The sequence below is a fragment of the Marmota flaviventris genome, chromosome 1, assembly GCF_047511675.1.
Source record: "Marmota flaviventris isolate mMarFla1 chromosome 1, mMarFla1.hap1, whole genome shotgun sequence".
NCBI lineage: Eukaryota > Metazoa > Chordata > Mammalia > Rodentia > Sciuridae > Marmota > Marmota flaviventris.
Window position 1 is genome coordinate 184,095,592 of NC_092498.1, and position 22,508 is coordinate 184,118,099.

The 22,508-nt window shown below is 37.3% G+C and overlaps 1 protein-coding gene across 2 annotated transcripts in view; it reads left to right on the forward strand.

Annotated features, from left to right (window-relative positions):
- Positions 1–17,227, forward strand: part of LOC114081744 (ubiquitin-conjugating enzyme E2 E2) — a 309,382-nt gene extending 292,155 nt beyond the window's left edge. For both annotated transcript variants that reach the window (XM_027923187.3, XM_027923188.3), the window contains exon 6: positions 16,385–17,227. In XM_027923187.3, the coding sequence (XP_027778988.1) occupies positions 16,385–16,482 (98 nt within the window). In that variant the 3' untranslated portion in view covers positions 16,483–17,227. The remainder of the gene's footprint in view (positions 1–16,384) is intronic.
- Positions 17,228–22,508: the final 5,281 nt, after the last annotated feature.

Genomic DNA, 22,508 nt, shown 5'->3' on the forward strand with positions numbered 1-22,508 from the left:
GGGGGGAGATAAGTAACTATGTGAGATGATGGATATGTTCATTTGTTTTACTGTAGTGGCCCTTATACTATATATCTCATATGGCTTAACCATGTGTATTTCAAGAATCTAGCATTTCTTTATACCATCAATACTTATATTTTAAATTAGCTTATCAAAATCCTACACAATTTTAAAAATACATGCTAAGATTCTGTGATTCAGAAATGATGGGCACAAAATTGGTATTTTCTGTAGAATTATTCCTTTCTTTACCTACAAGAAAGATAATTCATACATTTGATGAAATTCATCATCCCAGTCTTTCACTCAATTTTCCAAATAGAAGGAGCATGGTTGATAGATCTATAACTTTTTCCAGTGGTAATGTCTCTGTTCTTTATTAATGGAGTCGTGCTGTCATTGTATTTCTCTACCTTGTCCACAAACCAGGCTTAACTAGCCTTCCTTGGAGTTTATGGGGATCTGACAAATTCCATTAGAAAATCAATCCAGCTTTTTGACTGTCTTGACATCAACACATTAGGTCAGCCTGTGTCTAAGAAAAGCGTGTCAAAAGGGCTGTCTTACTGCATTTCTCATTGTTACTCTCTAGGGTGATATCCATTGAAGGTCATATTATAGATCTTTTTATCCAACGGCATGTTGACAATAGTAGCTGGGCAAGGGTTGGTCTTGCCTAATGAGACGTGTTCTCCAAAACCACTAAGAGCTTGATGCCCTAACAAAACCTGGTTGCCTAAATACTTCACCATGACTTCAAACTGATCTCAAACTTACCATGTCTGATTTTTGCGTTCATTCTCAAAAGTGCATTGCTTTCTATCTTTTATTCTATAAATACAGGGTAAAAGCTCAGATAACTGCAAATATGCCAACAGTATTTTACTTTATTATTGCTCCTCTGCCTCTTAATTTATTCACCTAAGGCAAACACATGCACAAGCATATCTTAGTTATATAATACAGTTCAGTTCACAGACTTATGTTAAAAGCAGGTTTGGTAAATTAAAAGTTGTCCTGAAATCAAACCATCTCCAAGAAAAGGACTTTCAAGATACTAGCTTATCTGAAGATTTTTGCTAAAATAGATTCTCCTCATGGTTAATTTTGCAGAATTTAGCACCCATCATCTGGATATTGTCTGTCCAGGATGAGCATATAAATGTGGCTATTTCAACACTACTCTGTACTAAAATCCATTCACCTGAACATTTATTTTAACTAGCTCATGTGCTAAAACCAAATTTTATGTACATCTTTATTTCCATGATAAGTTATTAGCATCATCTACTAAGAAGTTGTAATGAGGTCAGTCAAATAAGTCACAGAAAAACTAATGTCTCAACACAAGGGTAATGTGACGATTTGCTCTAGTTGAACTAGGTAGGGTTGAACATATTGTGATTCTATGGACCATAGTTATGACAGATTAAAAATGCCCAACTGGTGAAATTAAGCCACTGAAGTTTTATTCTTACATTATCCATAGAGAAACAATTATTCATTTGTATTTTAGTTTATAACTTTATTGTAAATTGAGGTTGACTTGTTAGTACAAGCACACACCTTTTAAGAATCCAAGTGCACTCAGTTAAGTATTTAGTATCACTCCCAGAGGCAAGCAATCCAAAGAGCCACTAGGCATTGAAGATATTGAACATTCCCTAGTTGTTCTGCCCCCTAATCAACCTTAATCTCATGATGTGCCCCACCACACATACAATTACCTAGGGGCCTTTCTGTATCAGAAAGACTATACTGAGACTTGAACTTAGTACAAATGAGAATTAGAATTAAATTATTAAGCTAATTTTCATTTTCTATTTTAATCAAAATTTAAATATTTTCCACAAGAAACAAAAGATATCATGTTTAACTAATACGTACAGCCCTGAACCTGTCTTCCATGAGCAGTTTTTTGCCCATCCTTTTTTCTTTTTCTTTATTTCTTTTTTACAATGTACAGTGTTGGATGAAGGACACAAAAATCCGCCTGTTGCTCCAAGTAGAGTTTTAAAATGTAGTTAAAATATAGAACACGAATTGACCATATAGTGGCTTGGCTTTATACACAGTAGAAGTAACTTCTGACCTAACTTAAATACTGATATTTCATTCATTATCTTAATTGGAATTATACTTGATTTATTGATGCTTTTGTTAATTTAAATATGTAAAGTTTTGTAAGTTTGCTCTGGACTTAGTTTACAAGTAAAAAAGAGTAGCCTTTGGTGATGGGGATATGGGTGTATGCTCATTGAGAGGCTGAGCTGTCTGTATCACTCTTAATATGCACCACCCACTCTTTGTCAGTCTGTTAATTTAGAGCTGGAAGTATCTCTGGATATGCTCAGCAGGCCATATTATTATTTTTAATGTTTTTCACTGTGAAGCTTTTTTAAGTTCTTTATCTGTATTGTATTCTTTTAAGAATTTTAAAATTGATAATTTACTGATAAAATAAGCAGGAATCCTCACTAAAAGTATTTTATACATAAAATATTGGCAGATAGATAAAACTAAAAGGGGCTTTCATTCTAATTAATATTTGCAACAGTTATTGAGGTATACATTTTCCATAGGCTGAATTTTTTGTTTGGCTCTTCCTAGGTCTAAATAAGCCAGTATAACGTGTGAGTGCAAAAAATTCATTCTTATGACCTCTGACAAAATGGAGCAAAAACTTTACAGACCTAGAGGGTTGATTTAACCTTGTAAAACTATGTGTGTGTGTGTGTGTGATTCCTAAGAATAATCATTGTGTTTATGAATGAAGAATAAACAAGGAAAAAATTATTGGAAAAATAATAAAGAAAGGTCACCAGGTTACAGAGGACAGTGGCTTGTTAGGGAATTTATCAAATTTTAAATTTACAAGTGAAAATATGATTGTTCCTGCAGATGTAAATGTATTCTTATTTGGGGATAGTGGATCTATTGGTCCTTGCCTCTTTTTTTCCCCCCACTTTTTTCTCTTCCAAAATGTAGCTCTAGACATACAATCACTATGCTAATCTAGTCCGCATGTTTACACTGGGAACAAATGTAGCCAATTAAAGAAAAATAGGTAGGGAATAACTATTTTAGAATTTAAATTCTAAATGGTACCTATTGCCACATTCAATTTTAACACCAAAATTCAGCCTCCAAAAAGTATTCCAAGTGAGGCATTTTATTTGGGGACCTGTGATTGTATACCATCCAAGCATTTAAAAAAAAAAAAAACAGGGCCTGGGTTGTGGCTCCATGGTAGAGCAGTTGCCTAGCATGCATGGGGCACTGGGTTCAATCCCCAGCACCACCTCAAGATAAAAACGAATAAAAAACAGGACCTTAGCTGGGCATAGTGGTGCACAACTTAATCCCAGAAACTCAGGAGGCTGAGGCTGAGGCTGAGGAAAGTTCAAGGCCAGCCTGTACAATTTAGCAAGAGCCTGTCTCAAAATAAATTTTTAAAAAGTGGGGGTGGGGCTGGTGTATAACTCAGTGGTAGAGCAAAATTTAATCCCTAATATTGCAATATTTTTTTAAAAAACTTTCAGGGCCTTAGATCTGTTTTTATGCAGAATTAGGAGTGGCCTTTGTATTTCCTATAAGAATTCTATGAAGAAGTTAGTATAGCTAAGTGATAGAACTCCTGCAAGGCCTTTGGTTCAGTGCCCACCATGCAGGTACACAGATACATGCATATATAAACATTAGCATAGTGATTGTATGTCTAGAGCTATTGGTCTTTGCCTCTTTTTTTTTTCCTTTTTTCTCTTCCAAAATGCAGCTCTAGACATGCAATCACTATGCAAATCTAGTCTGCATACACACATACACATACAAGAATTCTGTTTTATCACCTTCAATAAACATAGGTGAGTTAAAGTTGCAATGAGCTTCTGTCAGCATTATCCACAGGATAAAAAGTATATAATTCCTACCTGTTAATGGTCTGCATGATCATAACCAAGAAAGCAAGTTTCTACAAACCATTTTCTTACCTTTAATGATGTGCTTTAGGGAATTAGTACAGTATAATACAAATGTTAATATGTAATTTTAGAAGTTAAAATATCAATGAAGTCAAATTTCACTGAAGACTGACTTGCACAGTTAGTTACATGAGAAGTAAAATAAAAAACAGGCTTATGAGAATGAGGAGTAAAAGGTACAATTGTGTGCCAGATATTGTGCTGAGTACTTCACAGTGGCAGAGAGGACAATGGCTTTCCAACCGTGTGATTTGAAGAATCCAGAATTCCTCCTTGTCAAAAAACAAAAATAAACTAATATACTCTCTTGTTCACATTGTTTTGTGTGAGGGTTTTTATTTTGGTGCTAAATATAGACTCTTTTTATAAAGTTCTCTGAAAGCATAACTTCCTGTGGGAAAGATGGCACATATTAGGTAAAAGTCACATATGAATCAAAGTATATGAACATCTCTGTCAGAAAAGGAAACAGGCTATGGGGAAGGGTAGAGGCAACTTAGATGCAACCTGACATTCCCTCCTTTACAGAATTGCAATGCAGTTGTCTGGAGAGAGGTCCAGCTTTGAATTACCACACTCTGATGAAGAGTGAGACACTTAGGAGAGTTTGGTTGATGTCCTTGTCCCAAAATAGACTTGACCTTTTTTTAAAAGTGAGATAGGTTTACAGCTGGCCTGAAAAGTATCAGGGTAAGAAAGGTCACCAGGTTACAGAGGACAGTGGCTTGTTAGGGGAATAATCAAAGATGGCAGGAAGAAGAGGGTTGGGATTTCCACCCTAGGGAAGCTAGAGAGAAGTTGGTCATTGCTGAAAAGGTTGAGAATCCAGTTTAAAATGCCCATTAGAAAAATCCTATAATAAGCAGTTTGTCTTTTGTTTTTCCCCTCTCACATGTAGAACAAGTTGATTATACCTAAATGGTTCAGTATTATTGTAAAGAAGTGAATGTGTATGTAGGTTACTTTGATCAGTACTCTGCCATCTCTTTTTATCCCTTCTGTGCTTTCAGAGTACCCCTCATGAAATCAGTGGTTTCCATCTTCTTCTCCCCCAAAGATTGGCTTTCTTAGGGAAGAATAGAATAACAGTGTAGACTAAATTGTTGTCCATTGTTGTTGTTCCTGTGGGAACCACTTTCCTGTTGATATCCTGAATATGTAGGGTAGCACTTTAGTGAGCATAAAGATTTTTGCTATGTATTTTCCTTTTTTTATAATTTTTTTTTAGTTCTATATGGACAAATACCTTTATTTTATTTATCTTATGTGGTGCTGAGGATCGAACCCAGTTCCTCACACATGCAAGGCAAGTGCTCCACCACTGAGCCACAACCCCAGCCACTGTATTTTCCTTTTTGAACAGTTATTTCCATGACTATTTTTAGACTTTTCCTTGCATTAACATGTTTGACATGTTGATGAATATAGAAAAAATAATAAAGCATCTGAGACATCGGTTGTTGACAAAAATGCATCTTTATATACATAGTTGGCCTTGTTTTTAGAGATTTTATGGGGATGAGAAGATTAAAAGGGAAGTTGTGGGGCTGGGTTTGTGGCTCAGTGGTAGAGCACTTGCCTATCATGTGGGAGGCACTGGGTTTGATTCACAGCACCACATATAAATAAATAAATAAAGGTCCATCAACAACTAATAAAAATATTTTTTAAAAAGAGAAGTTGCATGACCAAATTTGTATTTTTAAAGGCTGAAGATGTATTCTAGGACCAGTGAACATTGTTTAGTAGTTTTATGGTACCTAGTGGATTAACCCTCTTGTTATCCCATTAAGCCACCCCCCATTTTTCTAGCAGAAAAATAGAAAACAAGGTTCATAATATACCATCTATAATATATTAGGATCCATTTGGACACAATTTGTTATGTATAACTAGGGATACAATAAAAGTTTGAATTCTAAAAATAGACCCACCTACTTGGCTGAAGCAAGAGTAAGGGAGAAATAGTGTATATGAATGGTTTGGTCTGGTTAAAACATGTTGCCCAGTGGGATAAAACAACAGTAGAGTTCAGGCAGGGTGTCACAAAGAACACTGAACACAGAATGTAAGAATCTTTATTAATTATAAGAATTGAAGCCTTCAGGGATTGAAAGAAGATCACAGGGAAGTTGAAGACAAAACAGTAGGTTTGTTATCTGCTTTAGACTTGAAGCAGAGATAGCTAGATATTAAACTCCAAAAAGTGAGACGAGGACTGACCAAGTCATTGACTTAGAAAGTCCCTGGTCCTATAGGTTAAAATGTCATTTAGACCCAAGCATGGGAAGGAGAAAGGATGTCTAGTTAGGAACCTACCACTACTCACAAACTAAATTCATCCTGACCATTGGACTTAATCACTCATTAATTTATTTTTTAGGTAATTTTTATTGCATGGTCATTTACAGTGTCTCAGACACTGCTAGTTTCTTGATATAAGACTGAAAGAAGGGAGGGAGGATGAAAATAAGAAAAACAGTGGGATGAATCTGATACAACATTCCTATATACATATATAAATACACCACAGTAAATCTCCACATCATGTATAACCACAAGAATGTAATCCTAATTAGAGTAAGGAATATACCATGAATATATAAAACATGTCAATATACTCTACTGTCACGTATATCTAAAAAGAAAAAAAAATTAAATAGATATAAGATATGAGGGCGCACGCCTGTAATTCCCAGCGTCTCCGGACACTGAGGCAGGAGGATTGCAAGGTCAAAGCCAGCCTCAGCAATTTAGCAAGGCCCTAAGCAGCTTAGTGAGACCGTGTCTCAAAATTTAAAAAATAAAGTAGGGGAACTAGGGATGTGGCCCAGTGCTTAAGCATCCCTGGTTCAATCCCTGGTACCAAAAAAAAAAAAGACTGAAAGAAAGACTGCTACCCTAAAGAACAGAAGGGACTTGGCAAGCACAGTGTGGTAAGCATCCTCTTTGATAGAGCTTATGGATGGTTTGGCTTTAGCAAAAGATTCAATAATACCTTCTTGGTGGTGAGAAGAGCAGGGCCTCAGCCCAAAACAAAATCTACACCATCAGTGGACAGTCATTCCTCAAAAATGGATAGCATGCCTGTGACTCATCAGGCTACTGTGATCACAGATTCCCAGCCATCAGAGGCAGCCAGAATGGTCTAGTAAACTGAAACCACTGAGGCTTTTGTCCAGCTCTGGCTCTAAACCAGGTTATTTATATATCTAGGCTCAAGTCCAGATTTCCAGATGCAGCAGAGTATCTAGGGCATGGCTGCTGTATTCACACTCTCTCACAATACCTCCCATCCTTCTCTTAGCCACTGAAGAGGAGAATGAAGAGAAGAACTATAAAGGTTACTTTGGTATATTAGAGTATTAGTTTGTCACAGGTAGACTACATTTGATGACTGGGTTAAAAAAAAAATGTTAATATCCTCTGAGCCAGGTGTGCGCATACCTATAATCCTAGTGATTGAGGCAGGAAGATCACAGGTTCAAGGCCAGCCTCAGCAACCTAACCAGATCCTGTCTCAAATAAAGGGGGTGGACTGGCAGGTGTAGCAGTGGTAGAGTAATCCTGGGTTCAATTCCCAGTACCATACACACACGCTCAAAATAGCATCTGGTGTTTTAGGGGGGTATATATATCAGTGGTACAGTATATGCCTTATATACATGAGGCCCTAGGTTTTATCTCCAACACCAAAAATAAAATCTAACATTCACAGTGTTTTGGTTTGGATGTGAGGTATTCCCCAAAAGTTCATATGTGAGACAATGCAAGGTTTACAGGAGAACTGATTGGGTTATAAGAGTCTTAACCCAATTAGTGATATAATCTTCTGATAAGGATTAACTAAGGGGTAGTGTGTGTCTGGAGGAGATGGGAATTGGGGCATGGCTTTGGGTATACATTTGTATCTGGAAAGTGGAGTTTCTCTTTCTGCTTCCGGATCACCCTGATGTGAGCTTCTTTTCTCTCCTGCCATGTTCAGCCTCACCTCCAGCCCTGAGAAATGGAGCTGGCCTTCTAGACTAGACCCCTGAAGCCGTGAGCTCTCAGAGTAAACTTTTCCTCCTCTATAGTTGTTCTGATCAGATCCTCTAGTCACAGCCACAAAAAAGCTGACTAATACACATAGATAGTAACAAGTATTAGTGAAGATGTGGAAAATTAGAACCTTTACATGTCCTAGTAAGAATGTAAAATGGTATACCCAGTGTGGACAGTACTTTGGCAGCTCCTCACATGTTTAAGCATAGAGTTACCAATGACCAAGCAATTTCATAGCTACAAATATATCCAAGATTAATAAAAACATTAAAGAAATTGCACAGAGATGTTCATTGTGGCATTATTCATAACAGCCAGAAAGTGAGAACAGACCCTTTCAGATAAATGTGATTGTTTTAGTCAGCTTTCCATCGCCATACAAAATACCTGAGATAAATCAACATAAAAAGAGAAAAGGTTTATTTTGGCTCATGGTTTCAGAAGTTTGAATCCATTGTCACTTGACTCTATTGTTCTGAGACTGTAGCAACACAGAACATTGTGGTGGGGAGTGTACAGGAGAGGAAACCTGCTTACCTTATGGCAACAAAAAGAGACAGAAAGGAGCCAGGGTCCCAATATTCCCCTTTAAGAGTACACCTCCATTACCTAACTTCCTTCCACTAGCCCCTACCTCTGAAAGGTTCTGCCACCTCCCAGTAGTGCCATGGGCTGAGGACACACAGGACATTTCAGATGCAAACTACAATAGTGATATAGTCAAACAATGGAAAATTATTTGTCAATAATAAGGAACAGAGTACCAATGGATGCTATATATGGGTGAATCTTGCAAATATTATGCTTTATAAAAGAAGATAGTTGCGCACACAAAAAAAACTATTATATATTATGATTCCATTTAGAAGAAATATCTAGAACAGGCAAATCATTGGAGACAGAAGTAGATTAATCAATATCTAGATGGGGTTGGAGGATTTGGGGAGGTGGTAGTAACTGCTAATGGGTAGGGTTTCTTTTTGGGATGATGAAAATATTCATATAACTCTGAATATACAAAAAACTATTGACATGTACAGTTTAAATGGATGAATTGTATGGTATGTGAATTATATCTCAAACCTATTTCATTTAGGGCTGGTGTGGCTCAGTGGTAGAGCGCTTGGCTAGCATGCGTGAGGCATTAGGTTTGATCTCTGGCACCACATAAAAATAAACAAATAAAATTAAGGTATTGTGTTTAAAAAAAATTAAAAGCTATCTCATTTAGCCACAGCTTTTTCTGTGTGTGTGTGTGTGTGTGTGTGTGTGTTACTGGGGATTAAACGTAGGACCTTGTACATACAAGGTAAGCACTATACCAGTTGAGCTATATCCCCAGCCCTAGTCACAGCTTTTTACTGTGATATTTGGGGAAAGTAAAGGGTGGCTCTCTGTCTCACGTCCTTTTCTATAAGGCCTTTTTTCTTTCTTTATTTTTTTTCCCAGAATTCACTAGGAATTTTTGTTTAAGCCTGGAATTGCAGTTCAGCTTTCCTCAGCAGGAATGCACCGTCTGTGCTATTGTTACCTGAGACTGTTCTAATAGATCACTTTATATTTCAAAACACACATTGATTTAATATACTAGAAGAATATAGGCTTATCAAACGAGTTTTTAAGTTTTTAAAAATATTTTATGAGCTGTATACTTTAGGTTATAGCCAGTGTATTTTTACTATTTATTGAGTAGTCTCAACCAAGGGGCATTAATTTGGAGTGGTTTTAATTTTCTCCAGTCACTGCCTAAGGCCGTGTTTTGTCAGATTTCACTTTTCTATCCCTTAACATTAAAAGGTCAGTCTGGTCCACTTTTAACTCCTATCTTGTACTTAATGTAAAGCTAATTTCCTCTATCCACTCTACCAGGGTGGGTGGAAGATAGTCTGGTTTTCCAATACTTCTTTCCTCTCCAAGGCCTAACTCTGTAGAGTTGAAGACTGGGTAATGGGTAAGAACAATGTCCCTTTGCCTGATTTCTCATGATCCCCACCCTCCTTGAATTTTTGTCCAATACTAACTTGCCATCCCTGCCTTCTGGGTGACAGGATCAAAGTGCTGCTTCATAATGGATAATTTGGAGCTCATTTTCCAGTTCCCTGATTTTCAGCACCCAACCCTGACTCGGCCTCCTTGACCAACCCCTGGCCCAATAGTGTACTGGTAATACTTGACAAACAGCTGGGGGCAAGGGTGGAATGGTAGCATGTGCATAAGTTTACATTTTACTGATGTGAATGGAAGTGTAGTATTTAATTTACAAATAATAACAAAATGGGTTTGTTTGTTTGTTTGTTTGTTTGTTTGTGGTACTAGGGATAGAACATGCTGGGCAAGTAGCACCATGCCTGCCAAACATATAGATGGACTAGAGGCTTAGCTCAGTGGTAGAGCACTTGATTAGCATATGCAAAGGACTGGATTTGATCCCCAACACTGGGAAGAAGGGGAAAAAAGAGAGAGACACAAAAATGAAACGAAGAAGTATATTGGAACTTGACTCTTCAGTCAGTGTCATGAGCAGCTTCTTTGCTGTTTGGGTACAGTAGTCCTTCTTATCCATAGTTTTGCTGTCTGCTATTTCACTTACCTGTAGTCAACCCCAGTCTGAAACTATTAAATAGAATATTTCAGAAATAAATATTTCACAAGTCTTAAATTACATGCTATTCTGAGTGACATGATGAAATATTATGAATCCTTCTTTTCCAGCATATTCACAGTACATACACTACCAACCCCTAGTCATTTAGTACTGTCTTCTTCACTGTTGTCAATATTGCTGTACTTGTATTCAGGTAACCCTTATTTTACTTAATAGTGGCTTAAAAATAGTGATGCAAAGGAAATACCAGGACATAAAACATCGAAAGTCAGATTGCTTTAACTCTGGTACTACATGGCAGTGCTGCAGGGTATATAGGAACAAACATAGGAGATATAGGATTCAGTATTATCCAGTTTCAGGCATCCACTGGGAATCTTGGAATATGTCCCCCACAGATAAGAGGTAACTGTCATAATAGTTTCCAAATACTGGAAGAATATGTCCTCCACTTTTTGTGATGTTCAAAATGTAAGAACTCTTAATATGGTATACTTTTAGCTTTAGTCTGCATTATGAGCATTTTATTCATCACTTTCTTAAGTCTAGACAATCAACAAAACAATAAACCAAGTTCTTATTTGTGGCATTTGCCAATTTCAAGCTACCAATGACCCTATTTATTACCTACATAATTGGGTCAAGATGCTCAGTGGCATGCCGTTTATCCTACCATATAGATAGAGTGGGCATAAAAGAAGAGCATAGATGACGCTAACAATAAAAGGCAGTAAATGATTAAGCAATAAGTTTTAAATTTTATCTTATTTTTAACATTTAATTGTAAGTTATTATATAAATTTAATTTTTAATAATGGCTGTGTTCAAATTCCTAAAAATTTAAAAATTACCTGGCAAGTAGTTTCAAGAGTGCCAGTCTGCCTCTCACACAGCATTCTCCTAAGAGTCTTTTTGTACCAGAGTCACTTAGTGGGCTGGCTTCTTGATGGAAACACTGACAAGAGAGGAAGGAAAAGTACAGACTGCTTTCATACTACTGCCTTGCTCCTTGGCTAACAAGGGGCAGATCTGCAGCATAAGATAACACTCAAAAGTCTCCTTCTTGCAGGCACTCCTAGTCTTTACTAATGATTTACTTGGTACCCTTCTCTTGTAGCTAATGGTTTACTTGGTACCCTTCTATTGTAGATGCACATAAAATGTCTTTTTAGGACATTTAATGTCTCTGTTTGGATTAGACCTATAGTGGTGTGATTTCCCACATTTCAACGAAATTCCAACTTTGTCCTAATCACTTGATCTTCAACTAGTAAACCAGAGAAATCCCAATATTCCTAAATCATGTGATAACATTCTTTAGATAAGAGTCTAAAGAATGAGATAGAAATAGCTTTAACTGTTCCACAAATCATATTAGGGTTATAAAAAAATTGTGTGTGTGAAGAAAATGAATGGGTATGGTAAGGACCTACCCTGCCAGATGGAAAAACCTACAATAAAGCTATAGTGATAAAAACAAGAGTGAATAAAACAAAAAACAAATTAACCTGGGACTGTAGTTGTAGCCCAGTTGTAGAACTCTTGCCTACCATGCATGAGGCCTTATAATAGAATCAGGTCCAAACATGTATAAGAACCTTATGTATGATGTTAGCATTTCATGAGAAGGTTGCTATAAATATAGGAGAATGTAAGTATGGGAGAATATTTCTAAAACACTGAGAGTGGATGGAGAGGAACTTTATAAGAATGACATAAAACCAGAAAATATTAAGGAAAGATTTGACTGATTCCACCACATAAAATTTTTAAATTTATATATGGCAAGAAACATCATGAACCAGGTTAAAGGACAAATGATACACATGGAGAAAATATTTTCTCCACAAATAACAGATGAGCAGTATCAGCCTTAGAGGTACACAGAATTTATTTTGGCTGAATACTGAACAACCTGTGTTAAAAATCAATGAACAGCCTAAGGCAAAGCTATAAATGTTCCTATTCCAAAATGAACTTCTGAGATACAAGAATAAATATGGAATTTAATTTTCAAGAATGTAATATTATAAGTTTATTATTAAAACTTAAATACCTTTTTAAAGTTTGTCATTACAATGTAGCAGTGTAATTTTTCAGCACTGCCAGCTGCTGCATGGCTCTATGCACAGTTCCAATACTTAAATAGTTGCTTGTTTTCAGCTGATGAAAAGCATGAATTTGGGGGTCTCTGTTTGTCAGTATGGCTTACTGTTAGTAGAGATTTTGCTCTCAGATCAACAAGCTTTCCTTTTTCTCAAACTGGGACAAAAAGGTCACGACTTCTCAACTCCTAGACTGAAAGATTTGGTGATGGTGATGATACAGTGTTGGTTGTTGAAGCAGTTCCACAAACTGAAGCTGTGTGCAAAGCTTAAAGAAAACACTTACTGAATACTTAAGAAGCAGGCAAAAGTTTTTCTTTGGGGGGCTGGGGCTATAGCTCAGTGGCAGAGTGGTTGCCTAGCATATGTGAGGCACTGGTTCTATCCTCAGGACTACATAAAAAATAAATAAACAAAGATATTCTGTGTCCCTCTACAATTATTTTAAAAAAAAATGTTTTAAAAGCTTTTCTTTTGTGTTGTTTTGTTTTGATACAGGGACTTGCCATGTTTCTCGGGCTAGTCTTGAACCCCAGCATTTAAGCAATCCTCCTGCCTCAGCCTCCCAAGTGCTGGGATGCATGCTGTAATACCTGGCTCAAACATAAGATTTTTCCCCTAATATTTTTATCTGATATTTTCACATTATTTTACTGCTTCACACAATCATTAGATGTGCCAGCAGCCTTTGGTTTTTACCAAGTGTTTTTTGTCAGTATCAGTATCTGTAGCAGACACTATTAAGACCTGTTATGTTCCAACAACCTTTTAACACATAGAAGCTGTTCTTCCTTCTCACTTTGAAGACTTGTATGAATACCCATGTAGACAGATCCAAATCTTTCCCTGGGTATTATATAGTTTGTCTTTGGCCCTAAGAGATTTTTAGTCCCAAATTACATTTAGCTAGATTACCAATATTTAAAAACTAGTATTCAGCTACTAAAATAAGTCCAAGTGATGATTGTATATGCTTGTTAAATACGATGGTAGCCAATATGATAGTTGATCTTTGCAAGCTCAGTAAAGTCCTTTCTTTATTTTATTTATTTGTTTTTAAATTTAGGGTACTGAGGATTGAATGCTAAAGCTTGCTTGGCAAGGGCTCTGCCACTGAGCTACACCCCCAGCCCTTTTTACTTTTTATTTTGAGACAGAGTCTCACCAAGTTGCTGAGGCTGGTCTTAAACTCATGATCCTTCTACCTCTCAACCTCCCAAATAGCTGGGATTACAGGTCTGCAACACCTCATTCTAACTTTCTTTTATTCATCAAGTTATTTTAACATTAAGAGCTATTTGGTTAATGATTTTTAAAATTCTTTCATTTTTTATTTTTGTTTTGTTCCTTCATTTGTATTTTAAACACAAGTAAACTTTTCATAAATTTACAAATGCAGTATAATAATGTTCCTTACAGCATTGTTTATGATGCTAAAGTTAAAAAGAACCCAATGTCTGTAAACAGAAAATTGGTCATTAGGAGAATATTGAAAATGATGATGAAGAAAAGAACTTATCCATGATAAAGCGACTTCTGTAAAAGATTATAAATGCAGACCATAAATTAATCCCTGTTTTATCATCATGTGTAGGGAGAAATACATCAAAATATTAGCATTAGTTTTTTCTAAGAGAATTTACAGATGCTCATTACTTACAACTTGTCGTATGTTGTCTGAGATGATTCTTTAAATTATTATTATTTATTCTTTCATAGTTAGCATGTATAATTTTACAAGTGGAAATAATCATTTTAAAGCAAAATTCAAAAAAAGGTAAAAAGAACTCTGAAAAAAAAGGTTAATTATATAAATATGCAAAAAAAAATTGTATAGTCCATGTTATATTACCAGTTCTAACTATTTTTGAGATTTCTCCCTCTGCCTACTAAAATACTGTTAACACTTTAAGCAACACCTTTTCCTACCCCACAGCTTTCTTACTCTTCATTTGTCTCCCTCTACCTCCTTTAGGGTGAAATGACAGGCCTGTCTTCCTCCCTGTTCCCAGTATGTATTCACTCCATGAAGGTGCAATTTTAGGTAGAGCATTAATGTCACTAGTCATTCTTCTGATGTTAAGCTTCAGTCAGTTAAGAAGTACAGATGGGTTGTCAGTGTGTTTTACTAATGTAGGATCTATTTAATGAAACACATCTTGAATGATATAAGCTAAGGATGCCCAAGTTTAACCCTCAGCTTTACACTCTAGACTGCCAAGAATTGGGTCAAGATGATTTTTTTTCAAAGGTAGAGAAATGTGTTATACAACTCACTTTGGCCCTACGGTCATACTTAGTCTCAGCTGAAAGACCCATGTTTTCTTTGAAGTAGCTTGGCAAATTCCCAAGTTTTTAGTGTCTACCCTCAGTATTGCTGGTTTAAGTCTTATTGAATCAGAAAAAAAAAAAAAATCTTACTGAATTATGATTGGGCTGGTTTCAGTGGTAGTTTCAGTTTCAGCATTTGGGAGAGTGAAGGAAAGACGCACAAGAGTCTAAGAAGCAAAAGTTCTAAACAAACCCATATATTGGGTAGTCCTAATTTTTTGTGATCTAAGTGAATGCAGGAACCTGGCTTCTCTCTGGAATAATTACAATAAGCTTGGCACAATTCCCAAGAAAACTAGGCAAGACTTGTCAGGCAGGCCCTCTGAGGCTTTGTTATCTGCATTAGCAGATCATTTAAAAGGTGATGTCTATAATATTGAGAAAGCATAAGCACCAGTCTCTGTTAGGTAATAATCTCCAAATCTTCCATATTCTCTACTTTTTTTTTTTTTTTCCATAAGTAACATTAGCTTTTGCTTTGTTATTTTCTCTTCTGACCCATCTGTTCTAATAAACCCAAGCTCTCAACACCAAATGTAAGGGAAATAAAAATCGGGAAAGGATGAAATTAGAGAATTGGAAGAAACTGGATGGATCTTGGGATCTCCAGAAACCTAAATTTCCTTTTTGTTTTTGTTTTTCTTTTATTAAACATTGATGGTATAGAGTCATTTCCTCCCACATACTATGTAGGTGAGAGTATGGACTCCGGCTATTTGGAGTTGATGTGTTCAAATGTTAGGATGTAGTAAATATCATGAGTGTTAGCTAATAACATCTATTAACATTTTTGTAACATGAGCTATGTGGATTTTGATTGGAGAAAAAAGATTCTCTCCCCCCTATCTGATTGCTGCTGGACTATGTTCAGCTGACCATCTGAAGGTTCCCTCCAAGCAGGGGAATGAGGGACATGAGAGCCACCACTTCCTTAACTCAAGGTAAAAGAGTTGCCCATGCCTTCCAAACCTCTGCCCAGGAGATCTCAAGGACCCTGTAATCCCCACCCCACATCCCGCATGCTTTTCTTAGTGAAATAATCTACTTAAAGACCAGAAGAGCAGGGTGAGAAGTGTGTGGTGGAGATAGGGAAATAAAATAAGACTTACCAAGAAATACATCAGAAAAGGTATCAGTAAAACACCTAGATGACTCTTCAGACAGTTTGTGTGAAATTTGGTCTGTGTCCAGGTCCCTGGCTCTGCTGCAGTGACTTTTTCCTTGAACAAGGGCCAGCTTCCTGGACACCCCTTCCCTGACTTGGAAGAGAAAGAGGTGCTGGTATTAACTGACTTCTGACCCTGCTTCCCTTGCAGCCGACCCTCTGGTGGGCAGCATTGCCACACAGTACATGACCAACAGAGCAGAGCACGACCGGATGGCCAGACAGTGGACCAAGCGGTACGCCACATAGGGACCTGCTGCCCACCGCCCTGCCGGACCTGTGCAAGCACATTCACCAAGTGCATCAATAGCCCTGCCACCCCTCCAGACCTCGGTTCTTATTTTCCAGTTTTTATTAAATTTTGAACTGTTTTGTGATAGTATGTCTCCCTTTTTTCTCCCTCCTCTCCTTTCTTTCTGTCCCTCCCTCCCTCTCTTTCTCTCTCATTTTATTACCTTTTTGATTTCTGTTAACTTGAAAGATTTGGGATTATTTTTCCCCACATCAGTGTGGATGGGAACTTTTATTTTCAGTGCAAACAACGTTGGATCTATAATCGTAAGAGCTTTCTTATAAAGCTTTGTAATACTGTGTGGTTTTGTTTTTTGTTGTTTGTTTTACTTTGGATTTTTTTTTTCCTTTTATTTGTTCTTCAGAAAAACACAAATTCAGAATTCTATCTCGTTTCTACTTAAATGTAGTGCTTAGGGTTAATTTTTTGTACTGAAGTCTTTATTGGTGGGTGCATGCTACTGGGAACAAGTTTTTGTACAAAAGCTTCAATCAGAATCACTGTGCATTACTGAGACCCTGTTTATCACTAGCCTTCTGTTCACCACACAGAAGACTGTTGGATTGAACAAAATAATATGTATTTTGATTTACTTAAAGTGCTTGTAAATTTCTTAGGGACCTGCCACTTTTGACTGTGGATCAGTTGATGTACACTTGTATTATTAAAGCACTCAATAAATCACTGTGGCTGATAAATGCATTTGTGTTAACCCAGCATTTGCTTTGTGTCCTGATGACCTTCATAGCCCTACGTGCGGGAAGGCTTGTCCTGTCTAATTCAATTACAGTTTCAAGTGTATTTTTCATCTAAGACCTCTAAAATTGCTTTGTAGTTAAGTCGCTTAGCATGTGGAATTTCTCCAGCTGTCAGTAGCCTGATGATTTTATGGTTGTTTCAGTGGATTGCTATCATTGTGTTGTTGGCCATACTTCCATCCTGTTAACAACCTTCTTTACTCAGCAGTTAAAATATGTAACTCCAAAAATAGCCATCAAGTGAAGGTGCAGTCTGAGCTGATCATTGCACTCAATCACTTTCGAGTTTGTCTCCTTTTTCTTCTTGAAATTTTTGTAGTGATTGCTGTCTGGCATTGTTTTGGTTTTTTAATTCCAAAATTTTGGTGAAAGAAGCAAACTTACTGTATCTGTCATGGTCACACATTCTGTGACAGGGATATGTCTGTCTGACTTGACTTTCTGGCTATTTTAGTGTGTGGCTTCAGGAGGCAGAGGAAACGAGTGGATGAGTTTTAAAAACTGACTTGCTGATTGATGTTCAGGACTCTTTAAGTTATACACATACTGGAAACTTCTCTTCCAGTTAGCACAGTTACAGACTCACCGAACAGTTTTTTCTTAGTTAAGTAACCATGAACATCTTTACTGCTAATAGAAGTCAGTGACTTCTGAATATTTCAGCATTTTAAAATCTGATTTAAAAGGTGAAGTTTTATTGTCTCTAAATGGTTAAAAAGAAACCCAAAATATAAATATATTTAAATTTTTCTTTTAAACCAAAGTACCTAGGGTCATTTATTCTTTTTTAATAATGTTTTTACCATTCATTTTATTGGAAAAACTTTTTCAGCATATCAGAACTCTATGATCTCTGTTGCAATAAATACCATCTCAAACTACTTTCAACTCTCTAATCAACTCTCTAATGGTAGCAAAAGGAACCACAGATAATACGTAAGTAGGCATAGATTCATTCAAATAAAACTTCAGCAAAAAACAGTAGCCACATTTGGCTCATGGGCTATAGTTTGTTGGTTCCTGATACAGACCATTACAGAGGTTGGAGGGGACCAGGCAACTATGTATTGACTCTTTCTTTAACATAAAATAAATTTAATTAATAATAACACAAGAATACAGAATAAATTTCACAAAATTGCCAAGAATGGTGTTTTTGTTTTTTGGGGTTTGGTTTAATTTTGATTGATTCAACCAGATCCAGAATATTAGTACCAACTTTTGTTGTTGTTGTTGTTGATAGACCTTTATTTTATTTATTTACATGTGGTGCTGAGGATCAAATCCAGTGCCTCACACATGCCAGGCAAGTACACTACCCCTGAGCCACAGCCACAGCCACAGCCCTATTAAATTCAGTTTGCCTTTCTTCTTTAAAATGTCAACTTTAGTGGACACATTTTAAATTATAATCTAAATATATTACTCTCTGCATTTCATATCTGCTTGTACTTCAAATCATGTAAAAAGTATGTTATTTCAGAGCCAGAGATTACAATTCTAGTAAGAAAATCCTAACATAAATCTGTTTGCTTTACTGTAAGCCATTTTTAGATCTTAAAACTTTTCTCCCCATCTATGTAAACTCTAAATACTTTATGACAAATATATCCTGCTCTCAAAATTTAAAAGCTAGGAAAACTCCAGAGACATCCAGCTCACAGCAGAGCCTATTAAGTCTAGGTTCCAGATAATGTGGAGATTTTACTTGAAATCTGTAATCACAGCAGACAATCAATTCTAATAAGTTTCCAAAATGCTTATAAAATAATATTTTGGAGTAATTTGGCACCAGAAAACTAAATAGTATCCACTAACACTTAGACATTTCTGATCCCAAGAATGATTTCACACCCTAATATTACTAAATTTCCCACATCAATTATTGCAAATTATAATATTTTATAGCTTTGTTATTGCTAAATAAAATGTTGACAGATCCTTGAGTGAGGCAAAAGTATTGGTCATTGAGAAAGTAAAAGTAGTTTGAGATGGTATTTATTGATCTTAAATGATTCAAAAAATCATAGCCTTAATTTGTCAGCAAACTACAAATGAACCGTATTTTTATCTGTTCTTCTACAAGAATCCATTGAGATGGTGATTACAGAAATAAGTCAAGCTTTGCTCCCCTGCCCTTCAGTCTTTGCTTCTTATTCCAAAAATAGGAATTGCTATGGTTTGAATGTGTCCCCCAAAGTTCATATGGGGGAAACTGAATTCTGAATGAAATTGTGTTAAGAAGTAGGACTTTTGTTTTATTTTGGTTTTGTTACTGAGGATTGAACCTAAGGACACTCTACCACTGAGCCACATTCCCAGCCCTTTTTCTATTTTATTTGAGACAGGGTCTCAAGTTGCTTTGGCTGGCCTTAGACTTGGGATCCGGCTTGCACATTGTTGGGCTGAGGTGGGACTTCGGTCCTAAGGGCTCTGCCTTGTAAAGGATTAATGCTGTTATCACAGGATGAGTTTAGTCTCCTTCTCTACCTTTCTCCCCTGCCCGGTCCACACATGCACTATTGGCCTTCTGCCTTCCACCATGGAAGATGATGCAGGCCTCCATCTGATGTAGGCCCCTCTGCCTTGGACTTCCCGCCAATAAAATTATAATAATTTTTTTTCTTCCCTGACTCAGGTATTAGCACAAAACAAACCTAGCATAGGAAACAGACACAGAAGTTTATCGTGGAATACTGGCTTAAGAATTAGGAAGAAATGAAACATTTATCCAAAGGAACTGTGTACCAGGGCATAGTAAATTATTGTTATAGTTTGGATCTGGAATGCCCCCCAAAGGCTCATGTGTGGAAGACTTGAAGTAGGTGGAGACTTTAGAAGGTGGGGCCTACTTGGAAGATGTGAGTCCCTGAGAATGTGCCTTTGAAGGGTATATTTTGACCTTGGGCCCTCTCTGCCTGCACCGCTTCCTGCCACCATGAAGCAAGCAGCTCTGCTCCACCACACACACACCACTATGACGTTCTGCCTTGCCAGAAACCTAAAGCAACAAGGGCAAGTACCACAGACTAAACCCATGAGCCAAAATAAATTTTTCACCTTTGAGTTATCTCAGATATTTCATCACAGCAATAAAAGCTGACTAACATAGTTATCTAACAAACCCTCAGCCTAGCCCTTGAAGGGTATAGATGGCCCTGAATCACATGAAATTAGCAGAGTACCAAAGTGAGATTCCCACCACAACCCCTGCTATCCGCTACAAGACTACAGGCACCTTTCTTCTAACTACAAGATCATGATATAAACATAAATTGGCATAATTCAGTCTTAGAGTCAAGATGGTGTACAGTTTTGCTACCTTCAATAAATGGGGTAAAAATGGTTGAACAAAGTGTAGACCTGGTATTAGGAGACTAAACTGCAAGAAAGGCCTTTCTAATCTCAAAAGACACCACACAGATTTGCCCTTGGGGAAACATGCCAATTGGGAAAACCTGAATGAACTCTGCATCTTGGTACGATAATAAAAGGGGTGTTAGCAGGGCACAGTGACATGGAACTGTGGTCTACTCAGAAGGACTCCTTGAGTCCACGTGTTCAAGAGCAACCAGAGAAACATAGTGAGACCCTGTTTCAAAATAAAGGGTGGAGAGTACTAATTGTTCTCAGGCATGGTAATTTTTAATGTCTCTGTATTTACAAAGAGAAGTGTCCGTGCTTATTACTGAAATAGTTGAAATGACACAGATTAGCCCTACCAGAAGATCTGGACACTACTGTATTTTATTTCAGGTGACTCTCAAAATATCCCTACTATACAGGGTTCTCTGATACTTGGACTGGGACTTAGCCATATGAGCACACCCTAAGCTAGACCTGGACTTGTCATCAGAGGAAATGTGCAGCAGGCCTCGCTGTGTTCTGAACCATAGTACTTCAAGTTCCATCCTATCTGAAATCTTCTGGAGTGGAAACCATCAAGGGACTAAGAGCAGCCTGGCCTTTGCAATAGTTTGGATCTGGAATGTCCACCAAAGGCCTCTGTGTTAGAAGCTTGGTCCCCAGGGTGGAGCTATTAAGAGGTGGTAGAACCAATAGGAGACAGGGCCTGGGGAGAGGTCTGGGGTTATTGGGATCATGCCCTCTTTCGCTCTCTGCTCTGTCACATGCTTCCATCACAACGCATCTATGCTTTTTGAGAGATCCAAAGCAATTGGGGCCACATGACCAGGGGCTGGAACCTCCAAAACTGAGCCAAATAAACCTTTTCTAAGTTATTATCTCAGCTATTTCATTATAATGATGGAAAGTTGACTAACAGCTTCTGAGGACCTTCCGAACATTTCTCTACATTCATGCTGCCCCTCAGGGAGTTGACTCTGGTTCCTAAAGCCTAGAACATTCTTCTCCTGCTAGGCACTTTTTACTCTCACTTACCACCATGAGCACTGGTGAATTTGGATTATTGTAAAACAAGGTCCCATGTCTCAGGAATCCCTCAGTCCTCCACAGACCAGGACTGCTAGTCAGCAAGTTTGGAGATTAGGATGGAATTTCAACTTGAGAGCTCAGACTACACTACACAGGACCAGTTTGGCCCACAGAAATGCTTTGCTTAAAAATAGTTTAATTAATCATTTTTGCTTGATTTTTGCAGTACTGTGGATTGAACCCAGGGCCTCACACAGGCTAGACAAGTGTTTCACCTCTGAGATGCATCCACAGACCTTTTTTTAATTTTAATTTGAGACGGGTTCTTGCTAAGGCTGGCCTCAAATTTGCAATCCTCCTGCCTCAGCCTCTCAAATTCTGGGATTACAGGTGTGTGCCAACACATCCAGCTCACAATGACCTTTTTAGAAGGGGTATGCACTCTACATTTTGGAGAACTCCCCCACTGCATAACTCATGGATTTCACACGCAGCTCTGTTGACTCTTTCCTTGGTCTAAAGCAATGTGAGGGATTTAAACTAGCCGCAACTTCCTTTGTACCACCAAACATGACTTACATGTATATGTCTATGAATGGGGAGTCTAAAGCATAATATGCCTTTTCAGAGAATTTTCTTTACCTATTTATTTTTTGAGATGGGATCTCACTGTGTTGCCCAGGCTAGGTTTGAACTCATGATCCTCTCTCAGCCTCCCAAGTAGTTGGAATTAAGGCATGTGCCACTGCATCCAGCTTAAGAGAACTTTTAAAAAGGAACATTCCTGAGTTTTAAAACTCTTGCTCAGGGGACCTACACAGGACAATGGC